Source organism: Cannabis sativa, chromosome X (assembly GCF_029168945.1).
Source record: "Cannabis sativa cultivar Pink pepper isolate KNU-18-1 chromosome X, ASM2916894v1, whole genome shotgun sequence".
Taxonomy (NCBI): Eukaryota; Viridiplantae; Streptophyta; class Magnoliopsida; order Rosales; family Cannabaceae; genus Cannabis; species Cannabis sativa.
In genome coordinates, this window is record NC_083610.1 from 21059973 (window position 1) to 21076782 (window position 16810).

The 16810-nt window shown below is 31.5% G+C and overlaps 3 protein-coding genes across 4 annotated transcripts; all 3 read left to right on the forward strand.

Moving 5' to 3' along the window:
- Positions 1-414: 414 nt before the first annotated feature.
- LOC115712460 (uncharacterized) lies at positions 415-5093 on the forward strand. The gene is made up of 3 exons (XM_061105925.1): positions 415-1801; positions 1942-2256; positions 2363-5093. The coding sequence occupies exons 1-3, from the start codon at positions 415-417 to the stop codon at positions 4945-4947; spliced, it is 4287 nt and encodes a 1428-aa protein (XP_060961908.1). The 3' UTR covers positions 4948-5093.
- A 1675-nt stretch (positions 5094-6768) lies between these two features.
- Positions 6769-11540, forward strand: LOC115702897 (V-type proton ATPase subunit B 1). 2 transcript variants are annotated; one of them, XM_030630349.2, is made up of 15 exons: positions 6769-6961; positions 7572-7636; positions 7861-7916; positions 8012-8110; positions 8384-8443; positions 8582-8693; positions 8809-9017; positions 9440-9568; positions 9685-9822; positions 9995-10145; positions 10242-10324; positions 10450-10497; positions 10583-10636; positions 10722-10805; positions 10898-11540. In XM_030630349.2, the coding sequence occupies exons 2-15, from the start codon at positions 7579-7581 to the stop codon at positions 11081-11083; spliced, it is 1467 nt and encodes a 488-aa protein (XP_030486209.1). In that variant the 5' UTR covers positions 6769-6961; positions 7572-7578; the 3' UTR covers positions 11084-11540. The 2 variants fall into 2 exon arrangements, with proteins under 2 accessions (XP_030486209.1, XP_060962689.1); XM_061106706.1 differs by lacking the exon at positions 6769-6961 and adding an exon at positions 6969-7065.
- A 1637-nt stretch (positions 11541-13177) lies between these two features.
- Positions 13178-15648, forward strand: LOC115702896 (glutathione S-transferase DHAR2). The gene is made up of 6 exons (XM_030630348.2): positions 13178-13499; positions 13600-13690; positions 13785-13928; positions 14481-14598; positions 14718-14858; positions 15372-15648. Exons 1-6 carry the CDS (start codon positions 13442-13444, stop codon positions 15456-15458), a joined length of 639 nt encoding a protein of 212 aa, XP_030486208.1. The 5' UTR covers positions 13178-13441; the 3' UTR covers positions 15459-15648.
- The last annotated feature ends 1162 nt before the right edge of the window (positions 15649-16810 follow it).

Here is a 16810-nt window from a genome sequence, read left to right on the forward strand (position 1 = left end):
TAAAAAAAGTTTTCAAATTCTTTAATACTACACATTTAATACTAACTCTATAGTTGTTGACTATATAAAATAATGTAGATGAACATGGACAAGTTAAAAGAACATGCTCATCATCAAATCAAAATATGCACCATTCAACAACTTTTTCATTAGGTGCTACAAGCTCAAATAATGGTACCTCCTTTATTATAGGAAACTACATATACAATAAGTTTAATATAATATAAAAGAAGATTTATCTAACAATTGTGTTAATTATAATAGCTATTACTGATTCGGATGATGAAGACTCAAATGAGAAATTTCAGACCATACAACTCAATGATAAAGAAGGTATTGTAAGATTATTTTCAAAACCATATTGGTTGGTGCCAACTAAATAATTTATTTAATATAATATTATTATTTTCTCAAATGACAGCTCATTACACAACACCTTGGACTTTCGGACCTCCTTCATATACATGTCAATATTGTAGTGCTATTCTATGGTATGAGGAAAGAACAAATAGAACCCGAGAGGTCACACATCCCAAATTCTCATTTTGTTGTATGCAAGGAAAAGTACATATACCCTTATTCAAGGAAGCACCTCCTTTGCTCAAATATCTCCTCGGACCTGATTCAGGCCAAAAAGGGATTAAATTCAGAAAAAATATTAGAGCTTACAACTCAATGTTTGCGTTTACATCAATGGGAGGTCGAATCGATAACTTAATCAATCAATCACAAGGTTCGTATGTATTTCGGATGAGCGGTCAAAATTATCACCACATTGGTTCGTTGTTGCCAGAACATGGAAAAAATCCACAGTTCGCTCAGCTCTACATATATGATACAGAAAATGAGACAGAAAATAGAATCGCCACAATTCAAAAAACCAAGCCAACAACTGAGATTGAACATGATATTGTCAATCAATTATCTCAAATGTTGGATCAACATAATAGTTTGGTGAAATCCTTTAGAATGGCAAGGGATAGATTCAAAGAACAACCAGAATGTACGTTCCGTTTACGACTTTTAAGTACTCGGACAAAAGATGGTCGTCAATACAACTTGCCAACAGTATCTGAAGTAGCCGGCTTGATAGTGGGTGATTTCAATGAAGAGAACTGCGAACGGGATGTTATTGTAGAGCACCGAACTAACGGACTTCAAAGAATCACAGATTTACATCCAAGTTTTATGCCTATGACATACCCATTGATACACCCTTATGGTGAAGATGGATATAGGCTTCGCATACCTTTTAGAGGTGAACTTGAGAACGAATCTGATACAAAAAAGTTGACAATGAGACAATACTATTGCTTTAGGTTGCAGCAAAGACTAAATGAGGGGCACAGTCTTCTTCAAGCTGGTAGATTATTGCAACAATATATAGTAGATTGTTACATGGCGATTGAAGAAGAAAGATTTAGATGGATACGAAATAACCAAAAACAACTTAGATCAGAACTTTACTCTGGTTTAATGGATGCTGTTCATAGAGGTGATTCAGATTGTTCAAAAGTTGGAAAAGCAATTATTTTGCCTTCGTCACACTGTGGGGGACCCCGATATAGAGTGCAAAATTATCAAGATGCTATGGCCATTTCTAAATGGGCAGGATACCCTGATTTATTTCTTACTTTCACTTGCAATCCAAAGTGGCCAGAAATAAATGACATGCTCAGTTTAATTGGTCAAAAAGATGATGCTAATAGAGTGGATGTCATATGCAGAGTTTTTGAGATAAAGTTATTTCAACTAATGGAAGATTTGAAAAACCAACAACCATTCGGAAAAATAATTGCATGTAAGTTGTTCTCATTTACCCCATCTATAGAAAATCCAACTTATTTATTATACAAATATTTTCAATTTTCAAAAAAAAAAATAATTCTTAATTCATACGAATTAGTTCTATATATAAATTTTTCTTTTATTTTCTCCCAGGTATATACACAATTGAGTTCCAAAAAAGAGGCTTGCCCCATGCACACATATTGCTTTTCTTGCATTCGACAATGAAAAATCCTTCAGCAAACCATATTGATAAAATAATAAGTGCAGAAATTCCAGACAGAAACATTGATCCAGATGGTTATAATGCAGTCAACAAATTTATGATTCATGGACCGTGTGGAAAGCTCAATCCTCACTCCCCATGTATGATGCAAGGAAGATGCACAAAACATTTTCCCAAAAAAATCAATAATCATACGACAATTGATACAGATGGGTTTCCAGTCTATAGAAGGCGAAATACAGGTATTCATATAGAAAAAAAAATGTCTATTTATAAATAATCAATGCATAGTCAATCACTAACTATAGTAATTTTATTAAGAAATTTGATGCACCTATTAATATCAATATTTCCAATTAAATATAGGTACTCATGTCGAAAAGAAAGGTGTATTCCTAGATAATCGATATGTAGTTCCTTACAATAGGAATTTGATTGTAAAGTTTGATGCACATATTAATGTTGAAATTTGCAATTACTCAAGATCAGTCAAATACCTTTTCAAGTATGTTCATAAAGGATCTGATAGAACGACTGCAACATTGGAATCTATTGACACTACCGAACAAATTGATGAAATCAAAACATATTTGGATTGTAGATATATATCAGCAACTGAAGCTTGCTGGAGAATCTTCCAATTTGACATACATTACAGAAAGCCAGCAGTTGAAAGATTGCCGTTTCATTTACCAGGAGAGCATACAGTGATATTTGATGAAACTAAATGTGTAAACGATGTATTTCGCCAACCTGGAATAGAAAAAACAAAGTTTACTGAATGGTTAGAGACGAACAAAAAAAATGAAGATGCACGAGAGCTAACATATGTTGATTTCCCTACATGTTGGGTTTGGAATTCAAAAGAGAAAATATGGACTAGAAGAAAAAGGGGCATAACAATCGGAAGAATCTACTTTGCACATCCTTCATCGGGAGAACGGTTTTATATGAGAATGATGCTGAATTTCGTCAAAGGATGCACTTCCTATGAAAGTATTCGAACAATAAATGGAGTGACATATCCTACTTTTAAAGCTGCATGCTATGCTTTGGGGTTATTAGATGATGATAAAGAATGGACGGACTGCTTGACTGAAGCTGCAATATGGGCAACTGGAGCAGAATTAAGACATTTATTTGTCACGATACTCCTTCATTGCCAAGTTTCTAATCCGTGTCAACTTTGGAAATCAAATTATGCTGCATTGTCAGAAGACATAACTTCATTGCAAAGGAAAAGATTCAGAATAAGTAATCTACAGCTAACTGAACAACAAATTGAAGCTTACACATTGTTTGAGATTGAGACAATAATGTTAAAGATGGGAAGAAGTTTGAAAGAAATAGATGGCATGCCTCTACCTAATTCCTCATTAATAAGAGATTCAGGAAATAGGCTAATCAATGAAGAGCTTGATTATGACTGTGAGGAATTAAAGATATTTCATGAGAAGTCAGTAGCTGCTTTAAACTCTTGCCAAAAATTAGCTTATGAAGCTATCATACATTCTGTTGAGAATGAAGAAGGCACTTTATTCTTTATCAATGGACATGGTGGTACTGGAAAAACATTTTTGTGGAATACAATTATTTCATACCTAAGATCACAATCCAAAATAGTCTTGCCTGTTGCAACTTCAGGCATAGCAGCTTTGTTATTACCCAATGGTCGAACAGCTCATTCACGCTTTCGAATTCCTTTGGATGTTACAGCAGAGTCAACTTGTGACATTCGACAAGGAACCCTATTAGCTGGTCTTCTTATGAAAACTTCTTTGATCATTTGGGATGAAGCCCCAATGGCAAATAAATTTTGCTTTGAAGCTTTGGATAAGACATTACGAGATATTTTGAGAACAAGGTATGAAAATAACTCAAACAAACCTTTTGGAGGACTTACAGTGGTATGTGGTGGTGATTTCCGACAAATATTGCCAGTTGTCCCAAAAGGTACAAGAGCTGATATTGTTGATGCTTCTCTTAACTCATCATATTTGTGGCCATATTTCAAAATATATCAACTCAACCAAAATATGAGGTTATATAATGGAAGTGTAAGTGGTTCTGAGGCTGCTAAAATAGCTTCTTTTGACAAATGGATGTTGCAAATTGGAGATGGTTCGCTATATGATGACAAAGAAAAAGAATTGATCAAAATTCCTACAGATATATCTATAAAGCCATCTCAAGATCCAGTCAAAGCAATAGTTGAAGCTATATACCCATCGCTTTTGCATAGATATAATGATCCCGCATATTTGAAAGAAAGAGCCATATTAACCCCAAAAAATGAAATGGTCCATGAACTAAATGAGATGATTATGAATGAACTCCCAGGTGAAGGGAGAACCTATTTAAGTTCAGACAGTATATGCAAAGCAAGTGTCAACACAAATGATGAAGATCTTTTGTATCCAGTGGAATTTTTGCAAAGTTTGAAATTTAATGGCGTCCCGAATCATGACATCCGTCTTAAGGAAGGTGCTCCTGTAATGCTCCTTAGAAATTTAAACCAAACTGAAGGACTCTGCAATGGCACAAGATTGATTATCACTCGACTTGGTAAATGGTCGGTTAGAGCTGACATCATTTCTGGAAAAAATATTGGTCAAAACGTAACAATACCAAGAATTATAATGTCTCCAAATGAATCAAGATGGCCATTCAAGCTAAACAGACGACAACTTCCTTTGGCACCATGTTTTGCTATGACAATTAATAAAAGCCAAGGACAATCTCTTAAATATGTGGGCTTATATCTACCTAAGCAAGTATTCACCCATGGTCAACTATATGTAGCTGTGTCTCGAGTTACCACAAGGGAAGGATTGGCCATACTGAACCTTGATGATGAGGATGAAGACCAATCCTTAATCAAAAATATCGTTTACAAAGAAATATTTCAAAATATTCAATCCTCAACCCACTGAATAAAGGTAAATTGCTTAAGTTATGTATTTTAAAATAATACATTACAAGTTTATCTTAGAAAAGAAATATTAAAATCGTTTTTTAACCTATTTTAACAGACAAATCAATGGATCAAGCACTCAAATTATTTTACAACTTCATATTTGGCTAGATTATTCACAAATCACAAGACACTGTTACCAATAAGGTAAAATATTATGGTCTTACTATTTATTTTTTAAAAAAAATAAAAAACCCCATTGTCAAAAGTATACATATTTTTATACAATTTCTAACTCTTTCTCATTTTTAATTTGGCAGCCTCCATTTCAATCATTCTACCTACCACACAAAGTAAGCTACAAGAAAATAATAGCAACAAAATAAGGAGCAATATTATGAAATTCTAATATTATCAAATTTACCATATTTGTTTTGTTGTACACTAAATTAACTTAATACTATATATGCTTTATTTCTTTAGTATATCACGTTTTATATTATTATTCAATATATATATATATATTCATCATTCATCTAAAATTAAAAAAGAAATATATATAAATTTCTTATTTATTACATAATATTTCTATGTATAGTCTCATTTTTTTAACGTATATGTTTCATCTATTTACCATAAATAAAATTTATGATTCATAATCTTACAAAATACAACAATTTAAAAAAAAAATATAATATCATAAAAATATTAAAATATAATATCATAATTAATTATATTTTTATAAATCTCTAAATAAAAAATGTAAAAAATCAAATTTCTAAAAACAACCGCGCAACGCGCGGTGAAGTTTCCTAGTTATCTAATAATTGGCCACACACATTATTTTCTCCATGAGTTTGTTCAAACACTCTTTAAAAAAAAAAACAATAAATGAGAACATTTAATTAAATCTCATCAAGAAGATAACTAATTTATATTTGGCATTAAGTAATAATTTTAATCTGTTTAAGAAAAAAAAAAAAAGTAATAATTTTAAGAATTTAATGTGTTAATTGTGTTAGTTTTAAGTTTAGACGCAAATAATGAGTAAGTAGAACATTTAATTTGGGCCATGACTAAAATCCAGGCCCAATCCAAACGCTCCATCTCGTCCAATCATAGCACGAGATGCCATACAATAAAAAGTCCGATATCATCCAACAAAAAGTGAGCTCGCTTTTCCAATCAATCGAATTTTGCCACGTAATCAAATCAGTAACTGCTCTCTTGTGTGGGTCCCACTTTACTGGACGTATGCACATTAGACAGCTGCATTTTTGTCGTATCAAATATAATTATTTATTATCATCACTCCCTCCCACCCCTTTCTTTTTCAATTATTATTATTATTTAAAAAAATGTAATTAGTCCTAAAATTTTATAATATTTTAATTTTTATTCACTTAATATTTTAATTTTTTTAAAAAAATTATTATTTTTACAAATTTAAGACATAAATTAAATATAACCGTTAAATATCAACTTTAAGACATAAATTTAAGACATAAAAATAAAATTTTAAAGTTAATACAATATTAATTCAATTAATATTTAATATTAAAGTTTGGTTCATACTTCAAATTTTTAAAGAAAAATAAATTTTACCACAAAAAACATAAAAGAATTAAGTTTAAAAAATTAAAATATAAAAAAATTTAGCCGCAAATAATCCTTTTCTAAAATAACCTAATTACAATCATAATTGCAAATTTATCCTTAAAATATCATTCTTACAATCTTTAATTTTTTTTTAAAGCTTTACAATCTTATCTAATTTTAAAATAACCATAATCTTTTATTCATTTTTAAATTTCACTCCTAGTCCTACCCAACATAATATTGTTCTTTTATAAATAATAAATATAAAAAAAAGATAATATTGTTCTATGTAATTAAATTTAATTATATATATTGATTTTCATTTTATTTATGGTCCAATATTATTAGATCTTTCTCTTCTACATCTTCACTCTGCTTCGTATCTCTTTCTCGCTCTTTCTCTCTCTTCGCTTCGCTTTCAGATCGAGAAGAAGGTATGGTTTATCAGATCGATTCAGAATTCTAGGTCATTCAATCCTTATTCACTTTGATTTGATTTTGATATTGATTTCTTTGATCGCGCAAGTTACCGATCGAAGTAGGTCTTACTTGAACCCGGATTTAAGCTTTGTTCTCCTTTTGATAATTGATCTGAAGCTTTTTGCTTTTGACGGTCAAAGTCAATATCTTTTTTGTCGATGGAATTAGATTAGCCATTTGTTCTGTTCACTGTGTTTTTCTCATGAGTTTTATTTGTGTGCGTGTTTGATTCTCGAGAGAATAGAACGCCAGAAGATGGGAATTTGTGAATATTGTATTTTGTGTTAAGTGATGACTGTAGCCATACTCTCTAAGTCGTTTTTAGTGTTAAGACAACTTGAGTTTGCTTCATCTTTTAAATTGGATTGAATTTTACTCGAAGCAGTTTTTCTTTTTCCTCCTCATTGTAGTATTGAATCCTTATAAATCGAGTGTTTGATTTAAGCAAAACTTCTCTTTATGTGATCTAATTTTTCTCTGAATTAACATGATTATGTAAAATCTTGTGATATGTTTTGTACTTTGTGATATCTAATGATTTATTCCAATTTTTTACTTGTGAAGCTCAATAATGGGTGTTGCACAAGAAAACCATGGCTTGGAGGAGGGAAATTTGGAGATCGGGATGGGTAAGTCGATCACTTATCACTTTGTTGTATGTGTGGTGTATTTGGGGGTTTTCTTTTTTTTTAAATGAAGAACATATGGTATCTGATTTGGTTTATTGATCATTACTAAAAGAAATTCAGTTAGTGATTAAGTGTATGGTACTCATACTTGTTTTGATCATGACTGCTGAGCACCTTTGTATTCATTTTTTTTTTCAATTTTATTGCCTTGCCACACCTTGCAGAGTACAGAACTGTCTCTGGTGTTGCTGGACCGTTGGTCATTCTTGAGAAAGTGAAGGTAATTTGTTTTTTCCCTACTTTTTCATCGTACACACCTAGATGTCAATTCTCTTCAGAATTGTAGGACTGATTTGCTCTCTTTTCCGGTCTCAGGGACCTAAATATCAGGAGATTGTTAATATTCGTTTGGGAGATGGATCAACTCGACGTGGTCAAGTCCTAGAAGTTGATGGAGAGAGAGCAGTTGTTCAGGTATTGCTGTTGAACATTCTTCATCGTCTTCTCGTAATCAGGAAGTACTTTACTTGTACATTCTTTCATTTGGATGGGTGCATAATCTTAAAATTTTGGCCACATACCAATATTCTTTTGTATAACCTTAGAACCATGTTCAAGTTGAAATTTATTTTTGCTAATCATTTAATCAATTGCTCCTTTACTTTCTACCATGATATTTTTGTCCTTTGTTGTTTCAATAATTGTCAAATTTCCTCCCTTCTTATAACTGATGTCACTTCCCCCCAGGTTTTTGAAGGAACATCCGGCATCGACAACAAGTTTACAACTGTGCAGTTTACGGGAGAGGTATTAAACCCCTATTATTTCATATTGCATTGTTAAGCAAGGCCAAGGATAACAGGACCAGACTGCTTTCTGCATAGCTTGTTTATCATCATTAATCTGTCAATGTTTTGAACATCTTTTTTCTGGCTATCTTTGCAGGTTCTAAAAACTCCAGTCTCCTTGGATATGCTTGGACGCATTTTCAACGGTTCTGGAAAACCTATTGATAATGGGCCCCCAATTTTGCCTGAGGCATACTTGGATATATCAGGTAAGCTGGCAGTGTGAGTGATCACACAGAATCATGCGTGATGTGAGTGTATATACATGTTCCTTTTATGTTACTCTTTACATCAACCTTCAATTTGCTATTTTTCATCCCTCAGGGAGTTCTATCAATCCTAGTGAGAGAACATATCCTGAAGAAATGATTCAGACGGGGATTTCAACAATTGATGTCATGAATTCCATTGCTAGAGGACAGAAGATCCCACTTTTCTCTGCTGCTGGTCTTCCTCACAATGAAATTGCTGCTCAAATCTGTCGTCAGGCTGGTTTGGTCAAGCGATTGGAGAAAACTGAAAATCTTCTCGAGGTATGATTTTGGTAGTAAATAGCAACCAATTTTTCCTTAAAACGGGTAGAACTGCAAGATTTATGTAGGTTCAGTTTTGAGACAGAGAGCAATACAAATATTTTCAAAGATGATAATGTTATTGATTAAGTATGGGTATTGGTTCAAAGACGTTAAACACTAAAATTGTATCCTTGTAACATTGTTGGAAAGTTAATAGAATCTAAAAGCATTGAGTTTTTAGTAGCTCACGGATTGCCTTGGCTTTAGTAGGTACAATAAGAGTATGGTCTCCTTGTTTAACTTCTTAGAGATTTGTTTGTTCTATTTAGATTGAAATGATAGCAATTTTCTTCTCTCTGTGAACATGGTTTTCCAATTCTTCATATGATGGTGGTATATTATCTAAATTTGTAATTTGTCTAATGCATTTGAATTTACAGCAATCTGAAGAGGACAATTTTGCCATTGTGTTTGCTGCTATGGGTGTCAACATGGAGACAGCACAATTTTTCAAACGTGATTTTGAGGAAAATGGCTCAATGGAGAGAGTGACACTTTTCTTGAATCTGGTATACTTTTAATGCCAGATGAGACTTTCCTCTATGTTGCCAGTCCTTTTTTTGGCCTGTCTAACTCAAATTTTGTGATGGTACCCCAGTAACTTACTGTGCTTGCTATTTTATAGGCAAATGACCCTACAATTGAACGTATCATCACTCCCCGTATTGCTCTTACCACTGCTGAGTATTTGGCATATGAATGCGGGAAGCACGTGCTTGTCATCCTTACAGATATGAGTTCTTATGCTGATGCTCTTCGTGAGGTAACGTTACTGTAACATCATTTCGACTTTGTAGAACATATTTATTGTTAAAAACAATGAATTGTATAAGTACTCGTATTTTTAGCATATTTCCATAGAATGTTTTACTATGATTGCCATTGATATGCCTTAGTATGAAGATTTGTGTAACATTATCATATTGCTACTGTAGGTGTCTGCTGCTAGAGAAGAAGTACCCGGTAGACGTGGGTATCCTGGGTATATGTATACCGATCTTGCCACAATCTATGAGCGTGCAGGAAGAATTGAAGGGCGAACAGGTTCCATCACCCAGATTCCAATTTTAACTATGCCTAATGATGGTATGTACTTTTATACCAATTTTATTATTATCTCCCAAATATTTCAAAATTTTCTTTTGACCATACACTCATGACATTGAAATCTTATTTTGCTAGATATTACCCACCCCACCCCTGATCTTACTGGATATATTACCGAGGGGCAGATCTACGTTGATAGGCAACTCCAAAACAGACAGGTTAGATTATAAGACTTGCTCAGACTGTTGAGTCTTGTTTGGCATTTGTATGCTTTTGACATGAATAGTTTGTTTATTTTATCTTCGTATATGAAATTTTGAGATCCTTCTTTTAAATTGTGCAGATATACCCTCCCATCAACGTGCTTCCTTCCCTCTCTCGTCTTATGAAGGTAAAAAGCTAACACCGACTTGTTTAAGCTCTAAAAGCATTGAGAGTTCACAGTTCAAACAAGTATTAACTTCTAATAATTGCAGAGTGCTATTGGTGAGGGAATGACTCGCAGGGATCATGCTGATGTTTCCAACCAGGTTTGATTGAACATCTATACTACCCTCCCTTTTTTAGCTGTAATCACATGAAACCATCTAATTTTTCATCTCATGCACATCTCAGCTCTATGCAAATTATGCTATTGGGAAGGATGTCCAGGCCATGAAGGCTGTGGTTGGAGAAGAAGCTCTTTCATCTGAGGATCTGGTCTCTTTCATTCCCTTTTAACCTCAAAACTAAAAAATATCTAATACATTTTCTTGAGAATATACTGACATTGATTCTCTACCAATACACAGCTATACTTGGAATTCTTGGACAAATTCGAAAGGAAGTTTGTCGCTCAAGGAGCATACGACACTCGCAACATCTTCCAGTCACTTGATTTGGCATGGACACTGCTTCGCATCTTCCCCCGAGAGCTTCTTCATCGTATTCCAGCCAAGACCCTTGACCTGTACTACAGCCGAGATGCAGCTAACTAAGTATGAAGACACATAATATTATACTACTGTACTCTGCTGCTGCGAATGCGCCCCGAGATTTGTTTATTTATTTGTTTTCTTTTCCCCTTGATAGGTTGCATCATCTTGTTCCTTCTTTTCTTCATCCAGTATAAAAAATAATAAAGGTGGTGGTCTTAGTTTGAGCCCCAAATTAGCTTTGTCGGCCATAGTCACAAATTTGACACCAAGATTCTTTTTTGTTGTGAGAACATTATTATTTATTTTGTTAGATGTAATTTTTGTATTTCTTCTATGCTCTCTCTTTCAATCTATTTGTGTCTCAATGTCACCCGGTTTGGTTTTGGGGTATGGCTTTTGATGATTCCTGAACATTTGAGGAACATATATAATGTCATATTTATTAAAATATTAATTATATATATTTATATATATTGTAATTTGACATTTGATATATTATCATATTATTTTACCCCTATTTAGACTTCTCTTTCTCTTTCAGCATGTGTTTCATGTACCAAATTATTAAGGGTAATTACTATTTTGGACTCTCTGTTTTATAAAAGTTACCAATTGGACCCTGTGTTTTGTTAAATGACAAAATGGACCCTGTATTTTCTAAAATAGTACAAATAAGATCCTGAGTTGATTGAAAATTTAATTATAATCCGATCTAAAAGTGTTATGACAAAACTGTTTACATTTTTTTGTATCTGTTCGTACTAAGCATTGTCTTCAAGTTGGTTGTATTAAAAAAAAAGTTGTTAAAAATTAAGCTTAGGGTCCTATTTTTATTATTTTAGAAAATACAGGGTCCATTTTGTCATTTAACAAAACACAGGGTCCAATCTATAACTTTTACAAAACACAGGATCCAAAATGATATTTACCCAATTATTAATTTTCAATCACATCTACCAAATTATTAAATATTGATGGATAGAATATAATTTTCATTATATTCTTCTCCAATTGGTAAAAGCCAGAAGGTGAGGTCTTTTTTCTGTCCCTTTTTCTTTTGCCAAGTGTAGAAGGTGAATTCTTGGGCTGTCGGCCAGTGAAAATAGGTGGCATATAAATCAATCATATTTAAAGTAATTTACGGTATAAATATTTAATATTAAGTGTCTCTTTAAAATTTATTTTTTAAAAAAAATTAATTTTAATATACCTGTAAGAAAATAATAGGTGAATAATAACTTAACTTTTAATGATTAGGTACTTATGGAATTTTATAAATATAACTTAATATTATTACCGTTAAAAATTAAACTAAAATATTTATTTACAATTGAGAGTTAAACTTAAGTATTTATAACACAAAATACTGAATCATCTAAATATTAATAGAAACTAGAATAAAAACTTTGTAAAAGTGGGTATGGATGTTAACTTCCATTATGCAATTTTTCCAAAGGGGACCAAAAACATCTTTCAATTTCCACTCCAAAATACCATTCTCATTCTCTTTCTTTGCCATAAATTTGTGCTTCATCTTTTTTTAGAAAGGAAATTGTGCCCCTTTTATCAAATTTCATTAACAATCCTTTCATATATATTTTTAAAATTCTGTTCAAAACACATATATATATATATAATCTAGAAAAAACTTGGTGTACATAGTAATTTTTTTCTTTTGAGAATGTTATAGTGTATAGTAGTTTTGTGGGATGTAATATCGTGGTGCTAGATTAAGTATTATAGGTGGCTTATAGTAATACTATTTTATTCTTAAATAAATAAGAAGATCACGTGGTTCTTTTCTTATTTTTTTAATCATTTTAACAATCACAAGAAATACATGTTAGCTCTAGATGTAAAAGTCTTATACATCAACTTCCCTTAATTAAGTCATCGATAATCACTTCAAAGATTCTCATCATATAAATAATACCACCTACAACAAACTAACTTTTAGGGTGCCAAGTATTTTTTAATCTCTTTAAAAATAGCTATAGTAAGTTTCGAATACTTGACCCAAGTAAGGAAGAATTCAAGCTTTTTTTTTTACCAAAAAGTGGGCAATGGTGATTGATTGCATAATAATGTGGGATAGGTGGGATCCATAATAGCATTTTAATGAAAAAAGACAAGCTTATTTACCAAAAGTGGGCAATGGTGATTGATTTACTTTTTTTAATCGTTAATTAAAAAAATATTATGTGCGATTCTTATTGACTAAGCTAAATCTTTTTTTGCACAAAATTATGTTATTTCTTAAAACACAATAACAATAATAATTAGTGTAAATCAAATAACCGATAATCCACCGACTTAGGCTATCATAAATATATTTGATCTTGGCATTGATTTCCCTTCAGTGCCTCACCACACCAACTCTCTCTCACTCTCTCTCGGAATCCTCTTCTCTCCGACGCCATGTCTCTTGAGGTTGCTGTTAAGGCTGCAGTTGGTGCTCCTGATGTTCTTGGAGACTGTACGATCAAATTCTTTGATTAATGGTTTTTGGGTTTTGTATTTGTTTTGATTTTCTTTAATGTTTTTTTGGGTTTTGTACTTTGTTTTGGTTTATTCAGGTCCATTTAGCCAAAGGGTTCTTCTAACTTTGGAGGAGAAGAAAGTTCCTTACCAGAGGCACCTCATCAATCTCAGTGAAAAACCCCAATGGTAATTTGAAAACTCCATAATTACAAAACATTTGGGTTTTGTGAAATGAGGGTTTTTGAGACATGGGTTTGTGTTTTTCTTTGATGATTTGTAGGTTTTTGCAAGTGAATCCCGAAGGGAAGGTACCTGTGGTGAAGTTTGATGGGAAATGGGTGTCTGATTCTGATGTTATTGTTGGGATTCTTGAGGAGAAATACCCTCAACCTTCTCTCATTACTCCATCAGAATTTACCTCTGTGTATGTTTTGTTCCTCTTCTTTGTTCTAAATTTTCAAATTAGCTGCTTTTTTTTTTTCATGTTATTTTGTGTGAGTGGGAAATTCAAAGTTGAGACTTTTTATTTGCTGTGCAAGTTATAAACACTGTTTACTTGGAAAAAGTTGGTTTGGATAAAGGGTTTATATTTGAATAGTATTTGTTTCATTTGAAGCTTGTAGACTTTTCACTATGCCCCATTTGGCTTAGTTTTTATAAGCTCTTTTTTAGTACAGAATTAAAAATGTCCTTCTAAGTGTGTTTGGATGAAAAATGAAAAATCCTTTTTGGATGAAACTAAGATTTGTACTCCAATAAGTTTTTTGAGAAATTATTTTTAAAATTAAAATAATTTACGTAATTCTTAATTTACTCACAAAATATTTTTTTTAATGATATTCAAACTTTAATTAAATTATCCAAACAGTAAAAATAAGTCAAAATTTATACTTATCTTATATTTTTAACTATGAAGTTATGACCCTTTTCTATATACATAAGAAAATAAATGAGTTGAATTTTGTAATTTGTGTAGGGGATCAAATATATTTAGTAAGTTTGTGACTTTCTTGAAGAGCAAGGACTCAAATGATGGATCAGAACAGGCTTTGCTCACTGAACTCAAGGCACTTGAAGAGCATCTTAAGGCACATGTAAGAAGATTTACTTCTAAACAGATATCATATATATATATATAACTGGTTGATATTGATATTTGATATTTGTGTATGTCTTGTGAATATGTAACTGTATTATATTGGAATGGAATCAGGGTCCATTTGTTGCAGGTGAGAAAGTCAGTGCTGTAGACTTAAGTTTGGCCCCTAAATTGTACCATCTTGATGTGGCTCTTGATCATTTCAAGAAGTGGAGTGTCCCTGCTGAGCTTACTAATGTTATCAACTACAAGAAGGTATGTGGTTCTTGTGTATTCCATTGCATTTGTATTTACATACATACTCATTTGAGCTAGTTGTGTGGTGAATCATAAAAGCATATTCTAGTTCTACCCTTGTGCTCTACTTTGTGTGTATGTATATATATAGTTCATGCTTTGGTCCTATACTGTTGACATGGCTTCTTATTCAATATTGAACCATATTCTCTTGACTCTGATTCCTTTTATGCTAAAATTAGCTATTGGACTTTTATTGTGTTAGACTATGAAAATACTTTAGATTTTACATTTGATATGTAGAAGCCTATTAATATGTAATTGTGTAGCCATTATTGGATATGGATTGAGAGAATAAAACTTTGGTTCAATTGAGAGATTGACACTGTCTCGAAGTGTGTATTTCTGAGTTATGCTATCACCAGTACCATTCCTAACATGTACAAACTTCTAATTTTCTTCAAACAAAATTTTTTTGCTTCATGTTCATACTTTGATTCGCTAATTTGATTGCGATTTTATTTTTTATAGCTGCTATTCACGCGGGAATCATTCGAGAAAACTAAGGCTGAAAAGAAGTATATAATTGCAGGATGGGAGCCAAAGGTGAATCCATGAGCTTTTTCTAGAATATAAGAACTTGAAGTTAGAAGAGATATATGCAACCCTCTCAAATGGCTTCATCTAAAAGAGGCTTTGGTTTATATGTAGTCATGTCGAATAATAAATGTGTGCCTATTAATGTGTTATATGCGACTTGTTCTATTTGTGAGCATAAATAAAAAAGGGTGTGCTTTTCCTTCTATCATTTTAAGATGCACTTTCTTTTTCTTTTTTTATTACCAGAAGTTACGTGCCAAGTTACATATACTTACTTCTATTTAAGATTATATATATACTAAAAAAATATTGTTTGTAAATTTAAAATAAATAATGTTCTAACAGTGATAATAGTAGAAAGTATAGTAGTAATTTTTTTTTTTAAAAAAAAGTAATAGATTGTGTAAAATTTAAAGAAATAAATTTAGATGGTGTGAAGTTTAAAGAAATAAAAATTAAATTAGTTTAAATATAATAAAAGCAAAATGAATCTATATGAAATTAAAGTTAAATCAATGTCTTCAGTTTCTTTAAATTAAAAAATAAAAATAAAGTACAAAATTTATTGTTTTAATAATTAAAAAGAATTGCTCCTCAATAGTTGATTAAGCAAAACAAATCAACAAACAAGACAAAAGAGATAAAGTGAGGTTTCTTTTTGCTCATAGGCAATGCAACAAAAAGTAGAAGGCAATCTTAAAGAGAAGACTACTAAGTTAAGAAAGTTTTTTTAAAAAATTATATATATTTAAGAATTTATAATTGTGTGGCTTGAAGAAATACAAATAAATAAGATATTATGAAATATTATGTGTTATGAGGTATTTTGTTGTGAAATTAGTTTTGTTTTAATTATATTTCAGTATTTTAGGAATTGATTTCCTCTTTGTTTTTTAATTGTAATTGGTTTAAATTATTACATGTTACTTGTTTGTATTCATTATGTTATATAACATGTTCTATTTTAGTAATGATTGGTTTGGTAATGATTGATTTGACTATTTCGTGTTATTTATTTTGATTCATTATAACACTGTTACAGAACCGGTTCTATTTTAATTATAACTGGTTTGAGTTATTTTTGTGTTATTTGTTTGTATTTATTATGTTATAGAACTGGTTCTATTTTTAGTTAGATTTGAGTTGGTGACTTTTCCAGTGGCTTTTTCGGGAACGATGACTTTTTCGGCGACTTTTCTGGCGAACCTTATTATTACAAGTTTTATCAAATTTATTTATTGTTTTTTTTTTCCATATTTTAAAATTTAATTATTTTTTAATCTCATATTTTTTTTGCATAGTGAACTCTATTATATTTTTTCATCTTTATGAAAAAAAAAATCCCTATTTATAAATGGCTCCTAAATGGG